At 45.9% G+C, this 19974-nt stretch overlaps 1 protein-coding gene across 1 annotated transcript; it reads right to left on the bottom strand.

Annotated features, from left to right (window-relative positions):
- Positions 1-381: 381 nt before the first annotated feature.
- LOC137348817 (zinc finger protein 436-like) lies at positions 382-1176 on the bottom strand. Its single transcript, XM_068014058.1, has 2 exons — positions 1053-1176; positions 382-782 (listed from the first exon to the last, which is right to left on the bottom strand). The coding sequence occupies exons 1-2, from the start codon at positions 1174-1176 to the stop codon at positions 382-384; spliced, it is 525 nt and encodes a 174-aa protein (XP_067870159.1).
- Positions 1177-19974: the final 18798 nt, after the last annotated feature.

The following is a 19974-nucleotide window of genomic DNA, read 5'->3' as shown; positions in this document are numbered from 1 at the left end:
TTGGTCTGTTTGTGAACACGCCTCCTTTTTGGAAATTTACAGGACACTAACAAACAGAGGTTGTGGAGGAGTATGCAGATCCACCCACTTACTATCCTGCTTCAAGTTCCTTTCCACCGATGATAAACAATAAACACAACTTAAAAACAGGTAAAAAGACCACCGAACAGTTTTGTATTTGGTCAACTTTAAAAAAAGAAAATCAGAACTGATTGCTTTAATTTTTGTCAAAGCGGAAAGGGAGAACCTTTTGGTGGATTTCCAAAATCCCAATGTTGGAAATCTGCTGTTTCATGGACATTTCTCAGCCCTGAGTTACTTGTGAACTCGCTGGTGTGTCAGCAGGTTTTATGAAGTAGTGAATCTCTTCTCACTCGCTGATCAGGTGAATTGTTTCTCCCCAGTGTGAACTCGCTGGTGTGTCACAAGATGGGATGGCGTAGTGAATCCCTTCCTGCACTCTGAACAGGTGAACGGCCTCTCCCCAATGTGAACTCGCTGGTGTGTCAGCCGGATGGATGACTGAGTGAATCCGTTCCCACACTCAGAGCAGGAGAATGCCCTCTCTCGAGTGAGAGCTCGTTGGTGTGTCAGAAGATGTGATGAAGTAATGAATCCCCGACTGTGTTCTGAACAGGTGAATGGCCTCTCCCCATGGTGATCTCGCTGCTGTCTGAGCAGGTGGGATGAATCCTTTCCCACACACAGAGCAGATGAACGGTCTCTCTGCAGTGTGAGTGCGCTGGTGTGCAGTGAGTTCAGATGATTGTTTGAACCCAGCCCTGCAATAAGAACTCCTGAACGGTCTCTCCTCAGTGTGAACACGTTGATGGGACATCAGTTCAGTAGAACATTTATAGCAATTCCCACAATCTGGATATTTAAAAGGTCTCTCCCCAGTATGAACTCGCTGGTGTGTCAGCAGGTCGGATGACTGAGTGAATCCCTTCCCACACTCAGAGTAGGTGAACAGCCTCTCCAGTGTGTGACTGCATGGATGGGTTTCCAGCTCAAATGGATAATTCAATCCTTTCCACAGTTCCCATATTTACATAGTTTCTTCCCAGTGTGAATGCACTTGTGTTTCGACAGGCCCGATAATCTGCTGAAACCTCTTCCACACACAGAACACGTGTACAGTTTCTCCCCACTGTGATCAGTGCTTTTCCCTTCCATGTTCAAAATCCAGTGATATTTGGGTTATGATAAATTGGGCATTTCCTTCAGAACCCGATCAAATATTTGCTTAGCATTTCACAACTGCAAATCCTCCTCTTCTAAAACCCTGTGAAATTGCTTGAAAACTGAAAAAATGTACGTGAGAGAAGCCACAAAAACACAAAGGCAGGTTGTGAAATGGAGCTGAATGAATCTGGTAATTCATGGGACTGGCACTGGGAAAGAGTGACCATGAAAGCTGTTGGATTGATGTACAACCCAATTGGTTCAATAATGCCCTTCAAGGAAGGGATCCTGCCAACTAGTCTGGACCTACACAAGACTCTGCCCTCTATAGGAGGAAGGAGGGAGAGGAAAACAAAGAGAGGGAGAGAGGAGAGGAGGTTGATTTTATGTATGTCCAATTGGATTACAACTTTGAACAGAACCTCCCAAACCCTCAACTACCATCATCCAGAAGGACCAGGGTAGCAGGTGTATGTGAACACCATCACCTCAAAGTTCCCCTCCAAGTCACACACCATCCTGACTGTCTGACATCCAGTACTGGATGAACAGAAATTTCCTCCAATTCAAGATTGGGAAGTCTTCAGTTCCTGCCACGAACCTCACTCCCTGGGCACCAACTTTATCCTTCTCCCTGGCAACTGTCTGAGGCTAAACCAGACCATTCATAACCTTAGTATCATATCTGATCCCAAGATGAGCTTCCATCTGCATATTAGCACCATCACTCAGACTGCCTAGTTCCACCTCAGTAACATTGCCAGACTTCACCACTGTCTCAGCTCATCTGCCTCTGAAACTTACATCCTTGTATTTGTTACCTCTCAAATTGACTATTCTAACACATTCCTGGCCAGCATCCCACATTCTACCCTCCATAAACTTTAGATCATCCAAAACTCTGCTGCCTGTGTCGTTACTCGAACCAAGTCCTGTTCACCCATCACCACTGTGTTCACTGGCCGACACAGGCTCCCAGTGAAATAGCACCTCAATTTTAAAATAATCATCCTTGATTTCAAATCTCTCCATACCCTCACGCCTCACTGTCTCTATAATCTCCTCCAGCTCTAGCAGACAGAGTTTCGAAACACTTAGCAACACAACTCCAATGAAACATCCTCGGAGGGAAAGGGGGTGTAGTGTGTGATTCAACTCTCAAGGACCTTGTTCGCCGCCATCACTCACACTGCTCGGCATTGCGCTTCCGCGAAAAGCAGTTCGGATCTGCGCATGCCTGGACTCCAATGCCGTGAACCGTGAACATTTTTTTTTTAACGCCGATAATGTTGGGATGAAGTCCCGCCATTGAACTTCCCAATATAAGCGCTGGAAGGGAGTGGCGAGTGGAAGAGCGGTGAGTCATCGAAAAGGACGAGTCAAGGGTCATCGGAGGGAGCGGGGAAGATAAGCTGTGATTGAGCATGAAACTGAATGCGGTGATTGAAGCGGTGATCACGGGAGGGAGCAGGGACCTGAATGCGACCATTGAGGCGGTTTGGATTCTATTCGTGTTTTGTGTCAAATTCAGCAGCGCCATCTTTACTCCTGGTAGCTGCCTGAGGCACAGTGACGTTTCAGTCGATGAGGCTGCATTTGCGCATGTACCAGTGATGCAGCACCTTTTTGATTATGTTGCCAGCAAACGCGTCGTTAATATATGTTCGCTGTTTTATACCATTTTATTTTTCTGAGTATGAAACATGAACTTCCTGTCCATTCTCCGATTGGTAAATGGCAGCCTATACTGCCCGGAATGCACCGCGCGCTGAAATACGGCCTATCTCGACCCCAAGAACCGCAACACTCAGGCGTCAGAAGGCTCCGCCCCACGGAGACTGCCTGTCTGCGCGGAGCATGCGCGGTGCGGTTCCTGGAAGCTGAGCGTAGCCTGTGTAACACCGAGTTTCAGCGGCTCTCAGGCCCCGAATCAGAGACGCCGTGTTCAACCGACGTGCGGCGAGAGCCCCGGGGGGGTCGGGGTCAGGGTCGGAGGGAGCACCATCAAAGTGATGGTGCAGCCAATCCTCCATCCGAGCCGCCGCTTCACGGTTTCTTCTCCCGTTCTCACCGAGTCAGGAAGACTGTGAGTTGATTGGCTGCTAAGTATTGTAACTTTGTTTCCCTTTCTCCAAAGTTTGGAAGTTACTCCAAGGAGCTGGAAATTAAACATTCCAGTTTTCATCAGAATAAGGGGCAGCTTCCTGAGATTTAACTGACATCAATAAAAGGGAAGTAAGTAGCCGGTGAGTCGTATTTTATTTTTAAGTATTGAGGTTTATTATTTATTTATTTAGAGATACAGCACTGAAACAGGCCCTGCAGCCCACCGAGTCTGTGCCGACCATCAACCAGCCATTTATAATAATCCTACATTCATCCCATATTCCTACCACATCCCCTCAATTCCCTTACCACCTACCTACACTCGGGGCAATTTACAATCACCAATTTACTTATCAACCTGCAAATCTTTGGCTGTGGGAGGAAACCGGAGCACCCAGCAGAAACCCACATGGTTACAGGGAGAACTTGCAAACTCCGCACAGGCAGTACTCAGAATCGCTGGAGCTGTGAGGCTGCGGTGCTAACCACTGTGCCACTGTGCCGCTAGTAGTAGTAAGTTTATTATCTAATAGCGAGAGGAATTGCAGGGCTGATCCAATCTCTGCAGTGCACATCCTGTGCGATAGAAAATAGAAAACATAAAACATGGCAGGCTATAAATAACGAGCGGGGCTCGAGGCCCTTACTTCCCTGGGAGTGGAGCAATGACTGGCGGACCTGTGAGGAAGCTGATCCAGAGTGGTGACAGTCTGTCAATAAAGAGCGGGGCTTAAGGTCCTTACTTACCTGGTAGCGGAGCAATGACTGGCGGACCTGTGAGGAAGCTGATCCAGAGTGGTGACGGGCTCCCTGTGTCTCTCGGTGCGCGCTGAGACTCGAAAGAGGGGATAAAAAGGACTTCGAGTGATATCACGGGAAATTTTCAAGGTGATTAGTTGGGTAAGTAACAACTGTTAGTCAATTTAAATAGCTTTAAAAAATAAGGGGAAAGTTGTTTTTTGTTTGAAAAAGGACCTCAAACGATAAAGTGAGTACTAAGAGTGTGTTTTTTTTAAATTAGAGTTATTCAGATTGTCGTGGGCAGTGTTTGGAGTGGAAGAAGCCTCTATTTTTTACAGGGAATAACTAATTAATCTAAAGGTAAGTCATGGCAGGAGAGCTCAGCCCCGTGATATGCTCCTCCTGCACTATGTGGGAAATCAGGGATACTTCCAGTGTCCCTGACAACCATGTGTGCAGGAAGTGTATCCAGCTGCAACTACTGGCTACCCGCATTACGGAGCTGGAGCTGCTGGTGGATTCACTGTGGAGCATTGGCGATGTTGAGGACGTCGTGGGTAGCATTAATAGAAAGGTGGTCACACCGCAGGTAATGGCTGCACAGGCAGAAATGAGATGGGTGACCACCAGATGGAGTATTAGGCACAGGCAGGGACAGTTGGAGTATCCTGTGGCCATCCCCCTCTCAAACAGATATACCGCTTTGGATACTGTTGCGGGGGGGTGGGGGGCGGAATGACCTCCAAGGGGAAAACAGCAACAGCCAAGTGCGTGGTACCATGCATGGCTCTGCTGCACAGCAGGGTAGGAAAAGGAGTGGAAGAAGTATACTGATAATGGATTCTGTCGTAAGCGGTACAGATACGCATTTCTGTGGCCACAAACGTGACTCCAGAATGGTATGTTGCCTCCCTGGTGCTAGGGTCAAGGTACTCACACAGAGGCTGCAGGACATTCTGAAGGGGCGGGGGGTGGGGGGCGGTGGGTGGTGAACAGTCAGAGGTCGTGGTGCACATTGGTACCAACGACGGGGGTAAAAAGAGGGATAAGGACCTGAAACAAGAATTTCGGGAGCTAGGGAGCAGTTTAAAAAGCAGGACCTCAACGGTTGTAATCTCTGGATTACTCTCAGTGCCACATGCTAGTGAGTATAGGAATAGGAGGATAGAGCAGATGAATGCGTGGCTGAAGAGATGGTGCAGGAGGGAGGGCTTTAGCTTCCTGGATCATTGGGTCTGTTTCTGGCAAAGGTGGGACCTGTACAAGTTGGACGAACATCCTTGCTGGGAGGTTGACGAGTGCTGTTGGGGGCAGTTTAAATACATTTGGCAGAGGAATGGGATACAGAGTGGAGGTATAGGAGCGGGTGATTCTCAGTCAAATATAGAAGAGAAACTGAGTCAGTCTGTTAGGCAGAGCAAATATAGACCTGGTAAGGCACAAGTGCAAAATGCAAGGTTGGATTACATCTGTTTTAATGCAAGTAGTCGTACGAGTAAGACAGATGAATTGAGGGCGTTGATTAGTACATGGGATTATGATATTGTTGCTATCACGGAGACATGGTTGAGGGAAGGGCAGGACTGGCAACTCAATATTCCAGGGTATAGAATCTTCAGGTGTGACAGGAAAAGAGATAAAAGAGGAGTTCGCTTTGCACTGTTGATTAATAAGTCAATTACTGCAGTAAGGAGGGATGATATCTGAGACGGTTCTTCAAATGAGGCCAGATGAGTCAAACATAACAACAAAAAGGGGGCGGTCACTTGGCTGGGAGTGTACTGCAGGCCTCCAAACAGTCAGGGAGAGATAGAGGAGCAGATATGTAAGCAAATCTCAGACAGGTGTAAAACTAATGGAGTAATAATATTAGAGGATTTCAACTTACCTGATATCAACTGGGATGGTCTTAGTGTAAAAGACTTCAAGGGGGCGGAATTCTTAAAACATATACAGGAGACTTTTTTGAGCCAGTACCCAGAAAGTCCAACAAGAAAAGGCGCAGTACTGGACCTAATCCTAGGGAATGATGCTGGACAAGTGGGAGAAGTGTCAGTGGGGGAAGCATTTCGGGGTTAGTGATAATAACTCTGTAAGATTTAAGGTAGTTCTGGAAAAAGACAAAGACGGGCTGGAAATAAAAGTACTGAATTGGGGGAAGGCCGATTTCAATATGATAAAACAGGATCTGACCAAAGTGGACTGGGAGCAGCTACTTGTAGGAAAGTGTACATCAGACCAGTGGGAGATATTCAAAGGGGAAATAGTGAGGGTTCAGAGGCAACAAGTACCCGTAAAGGTGAAGGGTAGGACCAACAAGTCCAGGGAACCCTGGATGTCAAGGGATATGGAGGATTGGATCAGGAAAGAAAAGGAGGCTTATGGCAGATTCAAAGTGCTGAAAACAGCGGAGGTACTGGAGGAGTACAGAAAGTGTAGCGGGGGTATAAAAAAAAGTAATTAGGAGAGCAATGAGGGGACATGAAAAAATACTGGGGGCAAGATAAAGGAAAATGCTAAGGCATTTTCTCAGTATATTAAGAGCAAGAGGATAACCAGTGAAAGAATGGGGCCCATTAGGGACCAAAGTGCCAATCTGTGTGTGGAGCCGGAGGACATAGGTGTGGTTTTAAATGATTACTTTTCATGTGTGTTCACTATGGAGAAGAATGATGTAGGTGTAGAGATCAGGGAGGGGGATTGTGATATACTTGAACATATTAGCATTGAAAGTGAGGAAGTATTAGCTGTTTTAGCGGGCTTATAAGTGGATAAATCCCCAGTCCCAGATGAAATGTATCCCAGGCTGTTATGTGAGGCAAGGGAGGAGATAGCAGGGGCTCTGACATAAATTTTCAGATCCTCTCTGGTCACAGGAGAGTTACCAGAGGACTGGAGGACTACGAATGTGGTGCCATTATCAAGAAGGGTAGCAGGGATAAACCAGGTACTTATAGGCTAGTGAGTCCAACATCAGTGGTTGGGAAAATATTGGAAAACATTCTGAGGGACAGGATTAATCTGCACTTGGAGAGGCAGGGATTAATCAGGGATACTCAGCATGGCTTTGTCAGGGGGAGATCGTTTCTAACTAACTTGATTGAATTTTTCAAGGCAGTGACCAGGTGTGTCGATGAGGGTAAAGCAGCTGATGTAGTCTGCATGGACTTCAGTAAGCCTTTGATAAGGTCCCACATGGGAGAGTGGTTAAGAAGGTCAGAGCCCATGGGATACAGGGCAATTTGGCAAATTGGATCCAAAATTGGCTTCGTGGCAGGAGGCAGAGGGTGATGGGTTGTTTTTGCGAGTGGAAACCTGTGACCAGTGGTGTACCACAGTGATCGGTGCTGGGACCCTTGTTGTTTGTAGTGTACATTAATGATTTAGACGTGAATATAGGAGGCATGATCAGTAAATTCGCAGATGACACGTAAATAGTTGGTGTCGTATATAGTGAGGAAGAAAGCCTTAGATTACAGGACGATATAGATGGGCTGGTAAGATGGGCAGATCAGTGGCAAATGGAATTTAATCCTTCGAAGAGTGAGGTGATGCATTTTGGGAGGACTAACAAGGCAAGGGAATATACAATGGATGGTAGGACCGGAGGAAGTACAGAGGGTCAGAGGGACCTTGGTGTACTTGTCCATAGATCACTGAAGGCAGCAGCACAGGTAGATAAGGTGGTTCGGACGCATATGGAAACTTGCATTTATTAGCTGAGGCATATAATGAAAGAGCAGGGAGGTTATGATGGAGCTGTATAAAACGCTAGTTATGCCACAGTTGGAGTACTGTGTACAGTTCTAGGCACCACACTATTGGAAGGATGTGATTGCACTGGAGAAGGTGCAGTGGAGATTCACCAGGATGTTGCCAAGTTTGGAGCACTTCAGCTATGAAAAGAGACTGAAAAGGCTCGGGTTGTTTTCATTAGAGCAGAGAAGGCTGAGGGGGGACATGATTGAGGATTAGAAAATTATGAGCGGCATTGATAGGTTGGATAGGAAGAAACGTTTTCCCTTCTTGGAGGTGTCACTAACTAGGGGGCATAGATTTAAGGTAAGGGGCAGGAGGTTTTAGAGAGGATTTGTGGAAAAAGATATTTCACCCAGAGGATGGCTGGAATCTGAAAAGCACTGTCTGAAGAGGTGGTAGAGGCAGGAACCCCCACAACATTTAACAAGTATTTAGATGAGCACTTGAAACAGCATAGCACACAAGACTATGGGCCAAGTGCTGGAAAATGGGATTAGAATAGTTAGGTGCTTGATGGCCAGCACGGACACGATGGGCTGAAGGGCCTGTTTCTGTGCTGTATAACTCTATGACTCTATTTACAGCACAGGAGGAGGCCATTCCACCAATTGTATCTGTTCATCCCACTTTCCAGTTGTTACGACCTCAGAGATTGTCAATATGAAAAATATGAGATATGAATCCCCAGACCACAATAATAAATTACACAAGACTTCACATTTTAAGTCTTTTGTTCTAATAACTAAAGTAAAAGAAATCCCCAATTGTCTAAATAGCACTTTGATTGTAAATTGTGGTGTCAGCTATTTACAAAGATATTTTTCTTGACTGATACAACACTTGACTATCTCACACCACACTGATACATTACACAGTCCTTTTTGATGACAAAAGTCTTTGCAGTTACAAGTCCCAAATTCCTGCCAATGGTGGGGCTGCTCCGACGTCTGGAATGCACATCCTGTGTAATGTGCCAACTCCAGATAACCATTTGTGTAGGAAGTATCATTGGGGGAGGTGGTGGCATCGGGGTAATGTCACTGGAATATGGGTTCGATTCCCACCATGGCAGATGGTGAAATTTAAAGTCAATTAATAAATCTGCAATTAAAAAATCCATCTGGTTCACTAATGGGAAATCTGCTGTCCTTACCTGTTCTGGCCTACATGTGACTCCAGATCCACAGCAATGTGGCTGACTCTGAAATGCCCTCTGAAATGGCCGAGCGATCTTCTCAGTTGTCAAGGGCAGTTTGGGATGGACAATAAATACTGGCCGAGCCAGCAACACCCACATCACATGGATGAAGATAAAACAAGTTGCAGCAGCTCGAGCTCCGGTTTTCGGAGCATGAACTGCAGCTGGTGTCACTGCGGTGCATCCATGAGGTGAGAGCTTTGTGGACAGCACGTTTATAGATATGGTCACCCTGCAGCTTAAGAGTATGCAGGGAGAGAGGCAATGGGGGGCAAACTGACAGTCAAGAAGAAACAGGCAGGGAGTGCAGGAGACCCCTGAGTGCATCTCACTCTCCAACCAGTATTCAGTTCTGAATGCTGATGAAAGTGATGATTCATCTAAGGAGTGCAGCCAGAGTCAAGGCCATGGCAGCACAGTTGGATCAGCTTCACAGAGGGCCACAAAGCTGACTGAATGAGCAATAGTGGTCGGAGATTCGATAAGGGAATATACAGGCGTTTCTGCAGCCGCAGACATGAATCCAGGCTGGTGTGTGGCCTCCTTCAGGACAATGTACAGCAGGGTGCATGCACAGTCATCCTGGGCCAGGAAGCAGGAGGAGAGAATGTTGTGAATTTCTATCCTGGACTGACAGTGATGGTTTTTGTAAACTCCTTTTACAGGGGCTTAGAAGCAGGGGATATGCAGATGGGGAATCTCGAGCCAAACATCACATCAGGATCTGACAGAGTCACTCGATACATCAGGACCTGAATATCATCGGCCTTTGAATTTGGAAGGTAAAAGGTTTGTCTGTTCTGTCTGTGGGAAAAGATTTCAGGTATCAGTGTGGTTGGAAAAACACTGAGATACACAAAGCCCTGGTTAGACCACACCTGGAGTATTGCGTTCAGTTCTGGGCACCACACCTGAGGAAGGATATAATGGTCTTGGAGGGAGTGCAGTGTAGATTAACCTGAATGATACCTGGACTCGAAGGGTTAAATTACGGGGAGAGATTACACAAGTGAATCATAGATTCGTTACAGCACAGAAGGAGGACATTGAGCCTTTTGATTCCATCCCAGCTCTCTGAAGAGCAATCCAGTCAGTCCCATTCCCTCACTCTATCTCTGTAGTCCTGCAGGTTTATTTCCCTCAAGTGCCCATCCAATTTCCTTTTGTAATCATTGATCGTCTCCACTTCCACCACCCTCGTAGGCAGTGAGTTCCAGGAAATTACCACTCGCTGAGTAAAAAACTGCTTCCTCACATCCGTCCTGTACCTCAAAACCTAAATCTGTGTCCACTTATCCTTGTATCATCAGCTAATGGGAACAGCTTTTCTCGGTCTGCCTTATCTAAACCTGTCATCATTTTCAACAACTCTATCAGATCTCCCCTCAATCTCCTTTGCTCCAAGGAGAACAACACCAGCTCCTCCAACCTAACCTTGCAGTTAAATTCTCTCATCTCAGGAGCCATTATGATCAATCGCTGCACCCTCTCAAGGACCTTCACATCCTTCCTAAAGTGTGGTGACCAGAACTGGATACAATACTCTCGTTGTGGCCTAACCAGAGCTTTATAAATGTTCAGCATAACTTCCTTCCTTTTGTGTTCAATTCTTCTTTTTTGAGGCACAGGATCCTATTTGCTTTGCCAGCTGTTCCCTCAATACATCCTTCCACTTTCAGTGATCTCTGCACATAAACCCTCAGGTCCCTCTATCCCTGCAAACTCTTTAGAACTGTCCCATTAAGTGGATGTTGCCTCTCCCTATTCCTTCTGCCAGAATGAATCACCTCACTGTGAGGGTTGTAGTCCCTGGAATTCAGAAGATTAAGGGGTGATATGATCAAAGTTTTCAAGATATTAATTGAAACTGATAGGGTAGAGAGAGAGAAACTCTTCTCCATCACCTGCAGTACTCGTCTAAAACTTAGAGCCAGAACTTTCATTAGTCCACCCTTGGGCCCAGTGAACCTGAGCATTAATCCACCCAGGCTGAATGTACACAGAATTACAGCCCAGGAACAGGCCATTCAGCCCCACTAGTCTGTGCTGCTGTTTATAATCCACATGAGCCTCCTCCCAATCTGATTACCTCGTCCCACCCTGCCCTCATATCCCTCTATTCCCTTCTCCCTCATAAATGTATTGAGCCTCCCCTTAAACACATCATTGTTATCACCTTCAACCACTCCACATGGCAGTGAGTTCCACATTCTCACCACTCTCTGAGTAGAGAAATTCCTCCCAACTTCACTATTTAACCTGTTAATGTCTGTCTTATATTGCTGCCCCCTTGTTCTGGCTGACTGTTAATTTTAAAGACCTCGATCAGATCTCCTCCTGGTCTTCTCTTTTCCAGAGAAAGGAGCCCCAGCCTGCTCAATCTTGCTGGATAGTAGCATCCTGTCTGGTGACATCTTTGTAAATCTATACTGCACTTTCTTCAGTCTTCAATATGCTTTTTTAATCTGGAGACCAGAACTGCTCACAGTCCTTCTAAGTCAGGTTCTCTATAAATTTAACATTCCCTCCCTGCTGTTACATTGTATTCCTCTAGAAAAGAACATCAGTTCTTTCTTTGCTCTCTTACTGACTTGTGTTGCTCCTTTTAGTGATTTATGTGATTCTGTTTCCAGATATCTTTGCTCCTCTGCTCCATTTAATTACATTCTAAATAATAACTGGCCTCCTTATTCCTCCTCCCAAAATGAACCAGTTCACATTTCACTATGTTGAATTTCATTTCCCATTTATCTGTCCAGTCTGCCAGCCTGTTTCTGTCTTCCTGGATTTCAATGCACTCCTCCACATTATTAGTTCTATCATCCAGTTTGGTGTCAACTACAAGTGACTGAGGATCGAGAGATACATTGTTTCCAATTGACATTTGAAACTAGTTGAAAAACTGGCTTTTGAGACACCGTTAACAGAGACAGACACAGATTAGCATCCAGCATATACTGAAGGAAAAGAGAGCTCTCTCTTGGTTTATTTAAACCTTATTTATGATACTCTCAGAATTCTGATGTCAAGCCAGATTAATTTCTTAAAAGAAAATATCCAATTCCTTTAACAACTGAACTGAAATTGTTGAAATTTATCGCTGGAGAAGAACAGCATCAATTCAACTGCTGAACTGGACTATGGACTGTTTTCCTGTTGAAGAACCTTTTATTTTCTCCCCCCATCAGATGGCTGTGAGGACTTCAAGCAACCTTGGAATATTCGACATTGGAGGAAGATTTCACTTCGGCAGGAGCGTAAATATGCAAAGACACTATTTTCTATGTTTTAAATGTTTATATGGTAGTCGTGTTTAAGAATTTAGTTTTTCGATTTAAACAGTTAATTTGTTGATCCAAAAACACCTGGTTTGGTTAGCCTTATTCGGGGGTTAATAGATGGCACAATTTGGCTGGATCTTTCTTTAATTTGGAATGTTTAAAATGTCAGGCGATCTGTGAGGGACGGGACTGAATCAACGGTGCATTTCTCCCACCACTATCAAAACTGTATATTTTGATTGGAGGGCTTTGACTTGAGCGGTCGGTCGTAACAATACCCTTGTAGGTTAGGGCACTTCAAGTGCATATCCAAGTACTTTTTAATTGTTGTGAGGGTTTCTGCCTCGACCACCCTCCCAGGCAGTGAGCTCCAGATTCCCTCCACCCCCTGGCTGAAATCATTTCCCCTCAAATCCCTTTTAAATTTCCTACCTCTTACCCGAAATTTATGCCCCTAATTATGGACCCCTCAGACAAAGGGAATAGGGCCTTCCTGTCCACTCTATTTAGACCCCTCATCATTTTCTACACTTCAATTCGGACTCCCCTCAGCCTCCTCTGTTCCAAAGAAAACAACCCTCACCAATCCAATATTTCCTCAGAACGAAAATTGTCCAATCCAGACAACATCCTTGTAAATCTCCTCTGTATTTTCTCTAATATAGCCACATCTTTCCTGCAGTGCGGTGACCAGAACGGTACACAGTCCTCCAGCTGCGTCCTAACCAGTGTTTTATACATTTCCAGCAGAACCTCCATGCTCTTATATTCTCTGCCTTGGCTAATAAAGGCAAGTATCCCTTACATCTTATCTACCTGCCCAGCCATATTCAGAGATCTATGAACATGCACTCCAAGGTCCCTCTGTTCGTCTATTCTTCTCAATATCCTACCATTTATTGTGTATTCCCTTGCCTTGTTACCTGTCTCCAAATGCATTACCTCACACTTCTCCGGATTGAATTCCATTTGTCACTATTCTTCCCACCTGACGAGTCCATTGATATCTTCCTGCAGTTTACAGCTTTCTTCTTCATTATCAACCACATGGTCAAGTTTTGTATCATCTGCAAACTTCTAAATCATACCTCCTACATTCAAGTCCAAACCATTGAATAATGGAACAAAAAGCAAAGGACCGAGTGCTGATTCCTGCAGAACCTCACTGAAAACAGCCTTCTAGTCACACAAACACTCATCAACCATTACCCTTTGCTTCCTGCTTCTGAGTCAATTTTGGCTCGAACTTGCTCTTTTGTGTTGGATCCCATGGACTTGTCATTCATGACCAGTCTGCCTTGTGTGACCTTATCAATGGCCTTGGTTACAGTTTAACCCCATTCTTCGCATCTGTGGCCACTCGGTGTGGAGGTGGGGTGTGGAGGTTGGAGGATCTTTTCCTGGACCTGCTTTTGGGCCTGGTTAAAACACCACTCACACCCACAGACCTTTCGATGACCTGCCCTTCCAAAAGTCCCCAGTCCCCCCAATGCCCTCCTCTCCCTCACCTCATCCATCCCAAACCCACCCAGGTTTTTATCTGTCTTTGATATTTAAACACTCAGTTCTCACCTTCTCCATCTCTCTCTCCCTCTCGCTCAGGCTGAGAAACAATGTGTAGGTCCAGGATGTAAAGGGACAATGTTGGGAGTGGGGGTGTCACTCTGGCTGCTGCCCTGTCTTCCGTGGTCTTGTCCGTGCCGGGGTGGCCTTCTGCAACAGGCGGACACCTCAGGATACAGAGTGTCTCGTGGACACTGGGAACAATGTTTTGTTTTAGTTGGGAAGGTTCCCTTTGCTTCTGTTACAATTTGTTGCTTATTTTGGCTTCTTTTAGTTTGAATGGATCACATGTTTGGGGGAAACAAGAGAAAAAAGAATGTTCCATAGAAACTAGAACTGTGTGTTCTGAATTTCTATCCTGGACTGACAGTGCTGACTTTTGTAAACTCCTTTTACAGGGTATTAGCAGGGGAGGATTTACTGACGGGAAATTCAAACCAAACATCACATCAAGATCTGACAGAAACATTCGATTCATCGGGACATGAATATCATCAGCCTTTGAATGTGGAAGGAGAAATGTTTGTCTGTTCTGCCTGGGAAAAGATTTCAAACATCAGTGTGACTGGAAAAGCACCGAGACACACACACACCCGAGTGAGTGTGTTCCAGTGACTGACTGTGGAAAGAGCTTTAACCAGTTGCACAGCCTGAAGAAACATCACACAATTCACAGTGGGGAGAAACCGTACACGTGTTCGGTGTGTGGACGAGGCTTCAACTGATCATCCAACCTGGAGAGACACATGGGCACCCACACCATGGAGAATCCATAGAAATGTGGGGACTGTGGGAAGGGATTCCGTTCTCCATCAAAGCTGGATATTCATTAACGCAGTCACAATGGAGAGAGGCCATTACCTGCTCAGTGTGTTGGAAGGGATTCACTCAGTTATCCCACCTGCTGACACACCAGCAAGTTCAAAGTGGAGAGAGGCCGTTCACCTGCTCCGTGTGTGGGAAGGGATTCACTCAGTTATCCCACCTGCAGATACAGCAGAGAGTTCACACTGGGGAGAGGCCGTTCACCTGCTCTGTGTGTGGGAAGGGATTCACTCAGTTATCCCACCTGCTGACACAGCAGAGATTTCACAAGGGTAGATTGGAGAAGTTGGGGTTGTTCACATTGGAGCAAAGGAGATTGAGGGAAAATTTCATAGAAATGTACAAGATTCTGACAAACTTTGATAAATTAGACAAAGAAAAACTGTTCCCATGAACTAATGGTACAAGAACTACGGAACACAGATTGAAGGTTTTGAGGAAGAGTTGCAGCAGGAATGTGAGGAAGAACTTCTTATGCAGCAATTGGTTCAGACCTGGAACTCGCTGCCAATGTGTGTGGTGGAAGTGGAAATAATCAATGATTTTCAAAGGAAACTGGATGGTCACTTGAAGGAAATAAACTTGCAGAGCTATGGGCTGATGTGAGGCAGTGGGATTGAGTGGATTGCACCCTGGAGAGCTGACATGGAATTGATTGGCCAAATGGCCTTTTTCTGTGCTGTAAATGATGCTGTGTCTCTGTGACTGTGTTTTGAGACAGGATATCCCAGCTCTCCACCCTGGGATTCTCAGTATGAACAGGTTTCGGAGTGGGGAGGACCCACTATCCATGGTTTACTAGAAATGTTAAAGGTCATATCAAAATTAAAGTAAAAGCAAACAATTGCACAAAGATGGGTGGCAGGTCAGAATGTTGGACAGGATATAGAAAAACAGCAAAGAATGATGAAAAGATTGATAAGGAGTGCAGATTGCAAACAGAGTATGGATGTATGTGTTTGCTGAGTGGTGAGTTCAGTGACGGGGAGAGGAGCTGCTTTTTTTCTACTTTTTCTCTCCTCCAGTATTTGGTTCTTGTTTCTGTGCAGTGGAAGGAGCTGGTTGGTTGACTAACTGGTCAGATATTCTCCTTCTAAATAGTCTGTTAAGTTAAGGTCTGGCAGGGGAGCTTAGCTGAGTGCAATGCACAGCTTGTGGCATGTGGGATGTCGTGGACGCTCCATGTGTCCCAGACAAACACATCTGCAGGAAGTGTCACCGGCTGCAGAAGCTTGAGCTGGAGGTTTTGGATCTCGAGCAGTGGCTGGAGTCACTGTGGTGCACCTACAATGCAGAAAACTACATCGAAAGCAGGTTTCGGGAGGTGGTCACACCACAGGTTAGGAGCATGCAGGAGGATAAGGAATGGGTAACCGACAGACAGTCTAAGAGAACCAGGCAGGTAGTGCAGGAGTCCCCTGATATGATCTCAGTTGCTAATCTGCTTTCCATTTTCGATACTGGTGAGGGTGATGGTTCCTCAGAGGAGTGCAGACAGACCCAAGTTTGTGGCACCACAGTTGGATCAGCTGCACAGGAGGGGAGGAGGAAGAGTGGAAGAGCAGTAGTGATGGGGCATTCATTAGATCGGGCTCCAGGATGGTGTGTTGCCTCCCTGGTGCCAGGATCAAGGATGTCATGGAACGGCTACAGGACATAAATCTGGGGGAAGGTGAACAGCCGGAGGTCGTGGTCCACATTGGCACCATTAACATAGATGGAAAGGGTAAACGAGGTCCTGACAACAAATTTTAGGGAACTGGGAAGGAGATTAAAAAAGTAGGACCTCAAAAGCAGTTATCTCAGGATTACTCCCACTCCCATGTGCAAGTGAGCATAGGAATAGGAGACCTAAGTGAATGAACAGATGGCTGGAGAACTGGTGTGGGTGGGAGGGCATCAGATTTCTGAGGCACTGTGACTAGTCCAGGGGCAGGTGGGACCTGTACAGGATGGACGGGATGCATCGAAGCAGGACTAATATCCTCACAGGGAGATTACTAGTGTTGTTGGGGACGGTTTAAACGAGATTGGTAAGGAAATGGAAACCTGAGAGGGAGCTCCCATTGGAGGGAAGCAAAACTGGTAACTTGTCAGGGGTATGGGAACCAGGGGAAAATATCAGACTGTAACACCAAGGTGCACAGAATGCTGGGAGAGATAGATAGCACTAGAGTGGGAATAGCAAGTTATAAGGTGGGGTCAGAGTTAGGGAGAAAGTAATAAAATGTAAATCAGGGTTAATGTGCATGTATGTGAATGCACAGAGTGTAGTTGCCATGTGGAAATATGATCTTGTGTCTAGAACAGAGACCTGGCTCAAAGAAGGGCAGGACTGGGTGTTAAATAATCCTGGATACAAGGTCTTCAGCAAAGAAAGAAAGGGAAAGGGGTGGTGGAGTATTGATTAATGAGAACATTGCAGTGTTGGAGAAAAAGGATGTCCCATCGGTGTCGAGAACAGAATCAATTTGGCTAGAACGAAGGTACAAAAAAGGTGCATTTACATTGCTCAGTGTTGTCTGTCGGCCAACAGCTGGTGGGAAGAACGTGGAGGAAAAATATGCAAGGAAATTACAGAGATGTGCAAAAATTATAGGTTAGTTATAATGGGGGACTTTAATTTTTCAAACATATATTGGGATAGTAGTAGTGTAAAGGGCAGTGAGGGGCAAGTGTTCCTCGAGTTGTTGTGGAAAATTTTCCACAGCAGTATGTTGCTCGTCCAATGAGAAAGGAGGCACTCCTGGACCTGCTTCTTGTGAATGAGCTGTGGCAAGTGGATCAAGTATCAGTAGGGGAGAATGTAGGGGAGATTGATCATTGTATCATAAGATTTAGGCTGACCATAGAAAAGGACAAAGAACAATCCAGAGTAAGAGTAATTAACTGGGGGAAAGACAACTTCAATGGGGTAAGAATGGAGCTGGCTGAATAAATGAGATTCAAAAGTTGCCAGGAAACCTAATAGCTGAACAATGGGTTACCTTCAAAAAAGAGATAGTTCGGGCACAGTCAACATATATTCGCTCGAAGTGGAATGGTGGGGCAAATAAATCCAGAGCTCCCTGGATTATAAGAGGTAGAGATTATGATAAAGAAGAAAAAGTGTGCTGTTTTCCTTGAAGAGAAGGCTGAGAGGTGATTTGATCGAGGTATTCAAAATCATGAGAGGTCTGGACAGAGAATCATACCTTAGAGATAATGTCCCAGACACTGCCATCACCATCCCTAGGTGTCCCACCAGCAGGACAGACCCAGCAGAGGTGACGGCACAGTGTTATACAGTCAGGAGGGAGTTGCCCAAGAATTCCTCAACATGGGCTCTGGACCCCATGATGTCTCATGGCATCAGGTCAAACAGAGTAGATGGAGAGAAACTGTTCCCACTGGTGAAAGGATCGAGGACGAGAGGAAACAGATTTAAAGTAATTGGGAAGAGAAACAAAAATAACATGAAAAGCTTTTTCACCCAGCGAGTGGTTAATGTGTGGAATGCACTGTCTGAGAGTGTGGTGGAGGCAGGTTTAATTGAAACATTTCAAAGGGAATGAGACAGTTTTATGAAAAGGAACTAATGGAGCTGCGGGCTGACAGGTCCCGGATGCTGATGGATTCATCCTCGGGCTTTCAAAGATAAGCAAATGAGGGAGGAACTGCGCAGAATCTGTCCTCCTGTCCCGCCCCTTCTTCCTATTGGTCCGGAGCTGCCGTTAATCACCCGGACATTGTGAGCTCACAGGTCAGAGTTTTAGTCCCGGGCGCGCAGGCGTATTGCGGACCAGTGTTTGGAGCGAGTAAGTGGTGGCGGCAGAGAGAAACTTGTGAGTCACTTCTGCAGATGGCAAGCGGCAGCTAGTGGGCTTCAGAAACACCGGGTGTAGGCCTCAACACCTTCAATAATAAACTCCCGGTCCTGCGTTTGCACCGAGCGACCGGCAGCTGCGGGAAACTGAGCTCAGTTATTAAGGGTCCTGGGGGAGGGGAGGGAGGAACAATTTGGGACACAGTACAGGGCAGGAGGTCCCCCCTCCCCCATTCCCTGGTTCCACAAAGACTCCCCTTGGACTGGGCCACACCTGGGCAGGGCTTGCTCAAGGTGCAGGAAGCTGATAGGCTGAGCTGTGGACTGGGAGGAGTGGGGTTTTGACAGTCAGGCCTGGGGAGGGGATATCAGGGCAGGTACACACACTGCTCCCCCGTTTCCTCCTGGGATCTTTTACTGCAGTCGTGTTGCTGAATGTTTCTAAACTCTGCCTCCCTATCCCGGTAATTTCGGTGGATTGTAGGTTGTTGTGAGTGTTGGACTACATTGTCTCTCCTCATTCTTCCTCCTTCTCACACTTAGAGTTCCAGGCAGTAGTCACCGACGGCTTGATGTGCCTGAAACATTAAATATGTTTCTCTCTTCACTGAGACCTGCTGAGTATTTCCAGCATTTTCTCCTATTATTTCAGATTTCCAGCATCTGCAGGACTTTGCTTTTGTTTTATTGCACGAGTTGCTCACAGAATCAAAGGCAGTGAAGGTGCTCAAGCTGGACGGAAGCAGTCGTGTCAGATCCTCAGTGGGTGAGAAATCACCGAGTGCAGGGGAGGAATGAAGCTGGCGGATGTGCAGGGAGGCTTCAGAAATATCCAGTGTAGGCCTCAACACCCCCAATAAGAAGCTCCCAGCCCTGCGTTCTAAGAAGAACAATCCCAGCTTCTCCTTGCAGCTAAATTCCCTCATCCCTGGAACCATTCTGTTAAATCTCCTCTGCACCCTCTCAAGGACCTTCCCATCCTTCCTAAAGTGTGGTGATCAGAAGCGGATGTGATATTCTAGTTGTGGCTGAAACAGAGTTTTATAAAAGTTCCCCTTAACTTCACTGCTTTTGCATTCAATACCTCTATTTATCAGGCCCAAGATCCCATATTCTTTGCTAACTGTTCTCAACATGTCCTGCCACCTTCAATGATCTATACATATGAACCCCCAGGTCCCTCTGTCCCTGCACACTCTGGATCTGTGCCATTAAGCATATATTGCCTCTCTCTTTCACTTCTGAGAACCTGTAAATTTTCAGGATGTTAGAACTGATAGTTTTGATGAGGAGTGTCCAGTATTTTCGCATGAGGGGCTACATTCTAAATTTTGTCCTACATAGGGGGCCGGAGGTGAGCAACTTTCGGAAAGGTAAAGATATTCGAAAGGTATTTTACTGTTCATCAAAATAACAAAAATGTGCATTTTTGTGAATAAGCTTTAAATGAGGAAACTAATGTATTAACTTACTTTCCAAACACTACGTTGAACACTGATTTAGTGAGTTCC

This window comes from Heterodontus francisci, chromosome 34 (genome assembly GCF_036365525.1).
Source record: "Heterodontus francisci isolate sHetFra1 chromosome 34, sHetFra1.hap1, whole genome shotgun sequence".
NCBI lineage: Eukaryota > Metazoa > Chordata > Chondrichthyes > Heterodontiformes > Heterodontidae > Heterodontus > Heterodontus francisci.
The sequence above is the reverse complement of the archived record's forward strand: the minus strand, read 5'-3'. Positions and strand labels throughout refer to the sequence as shown.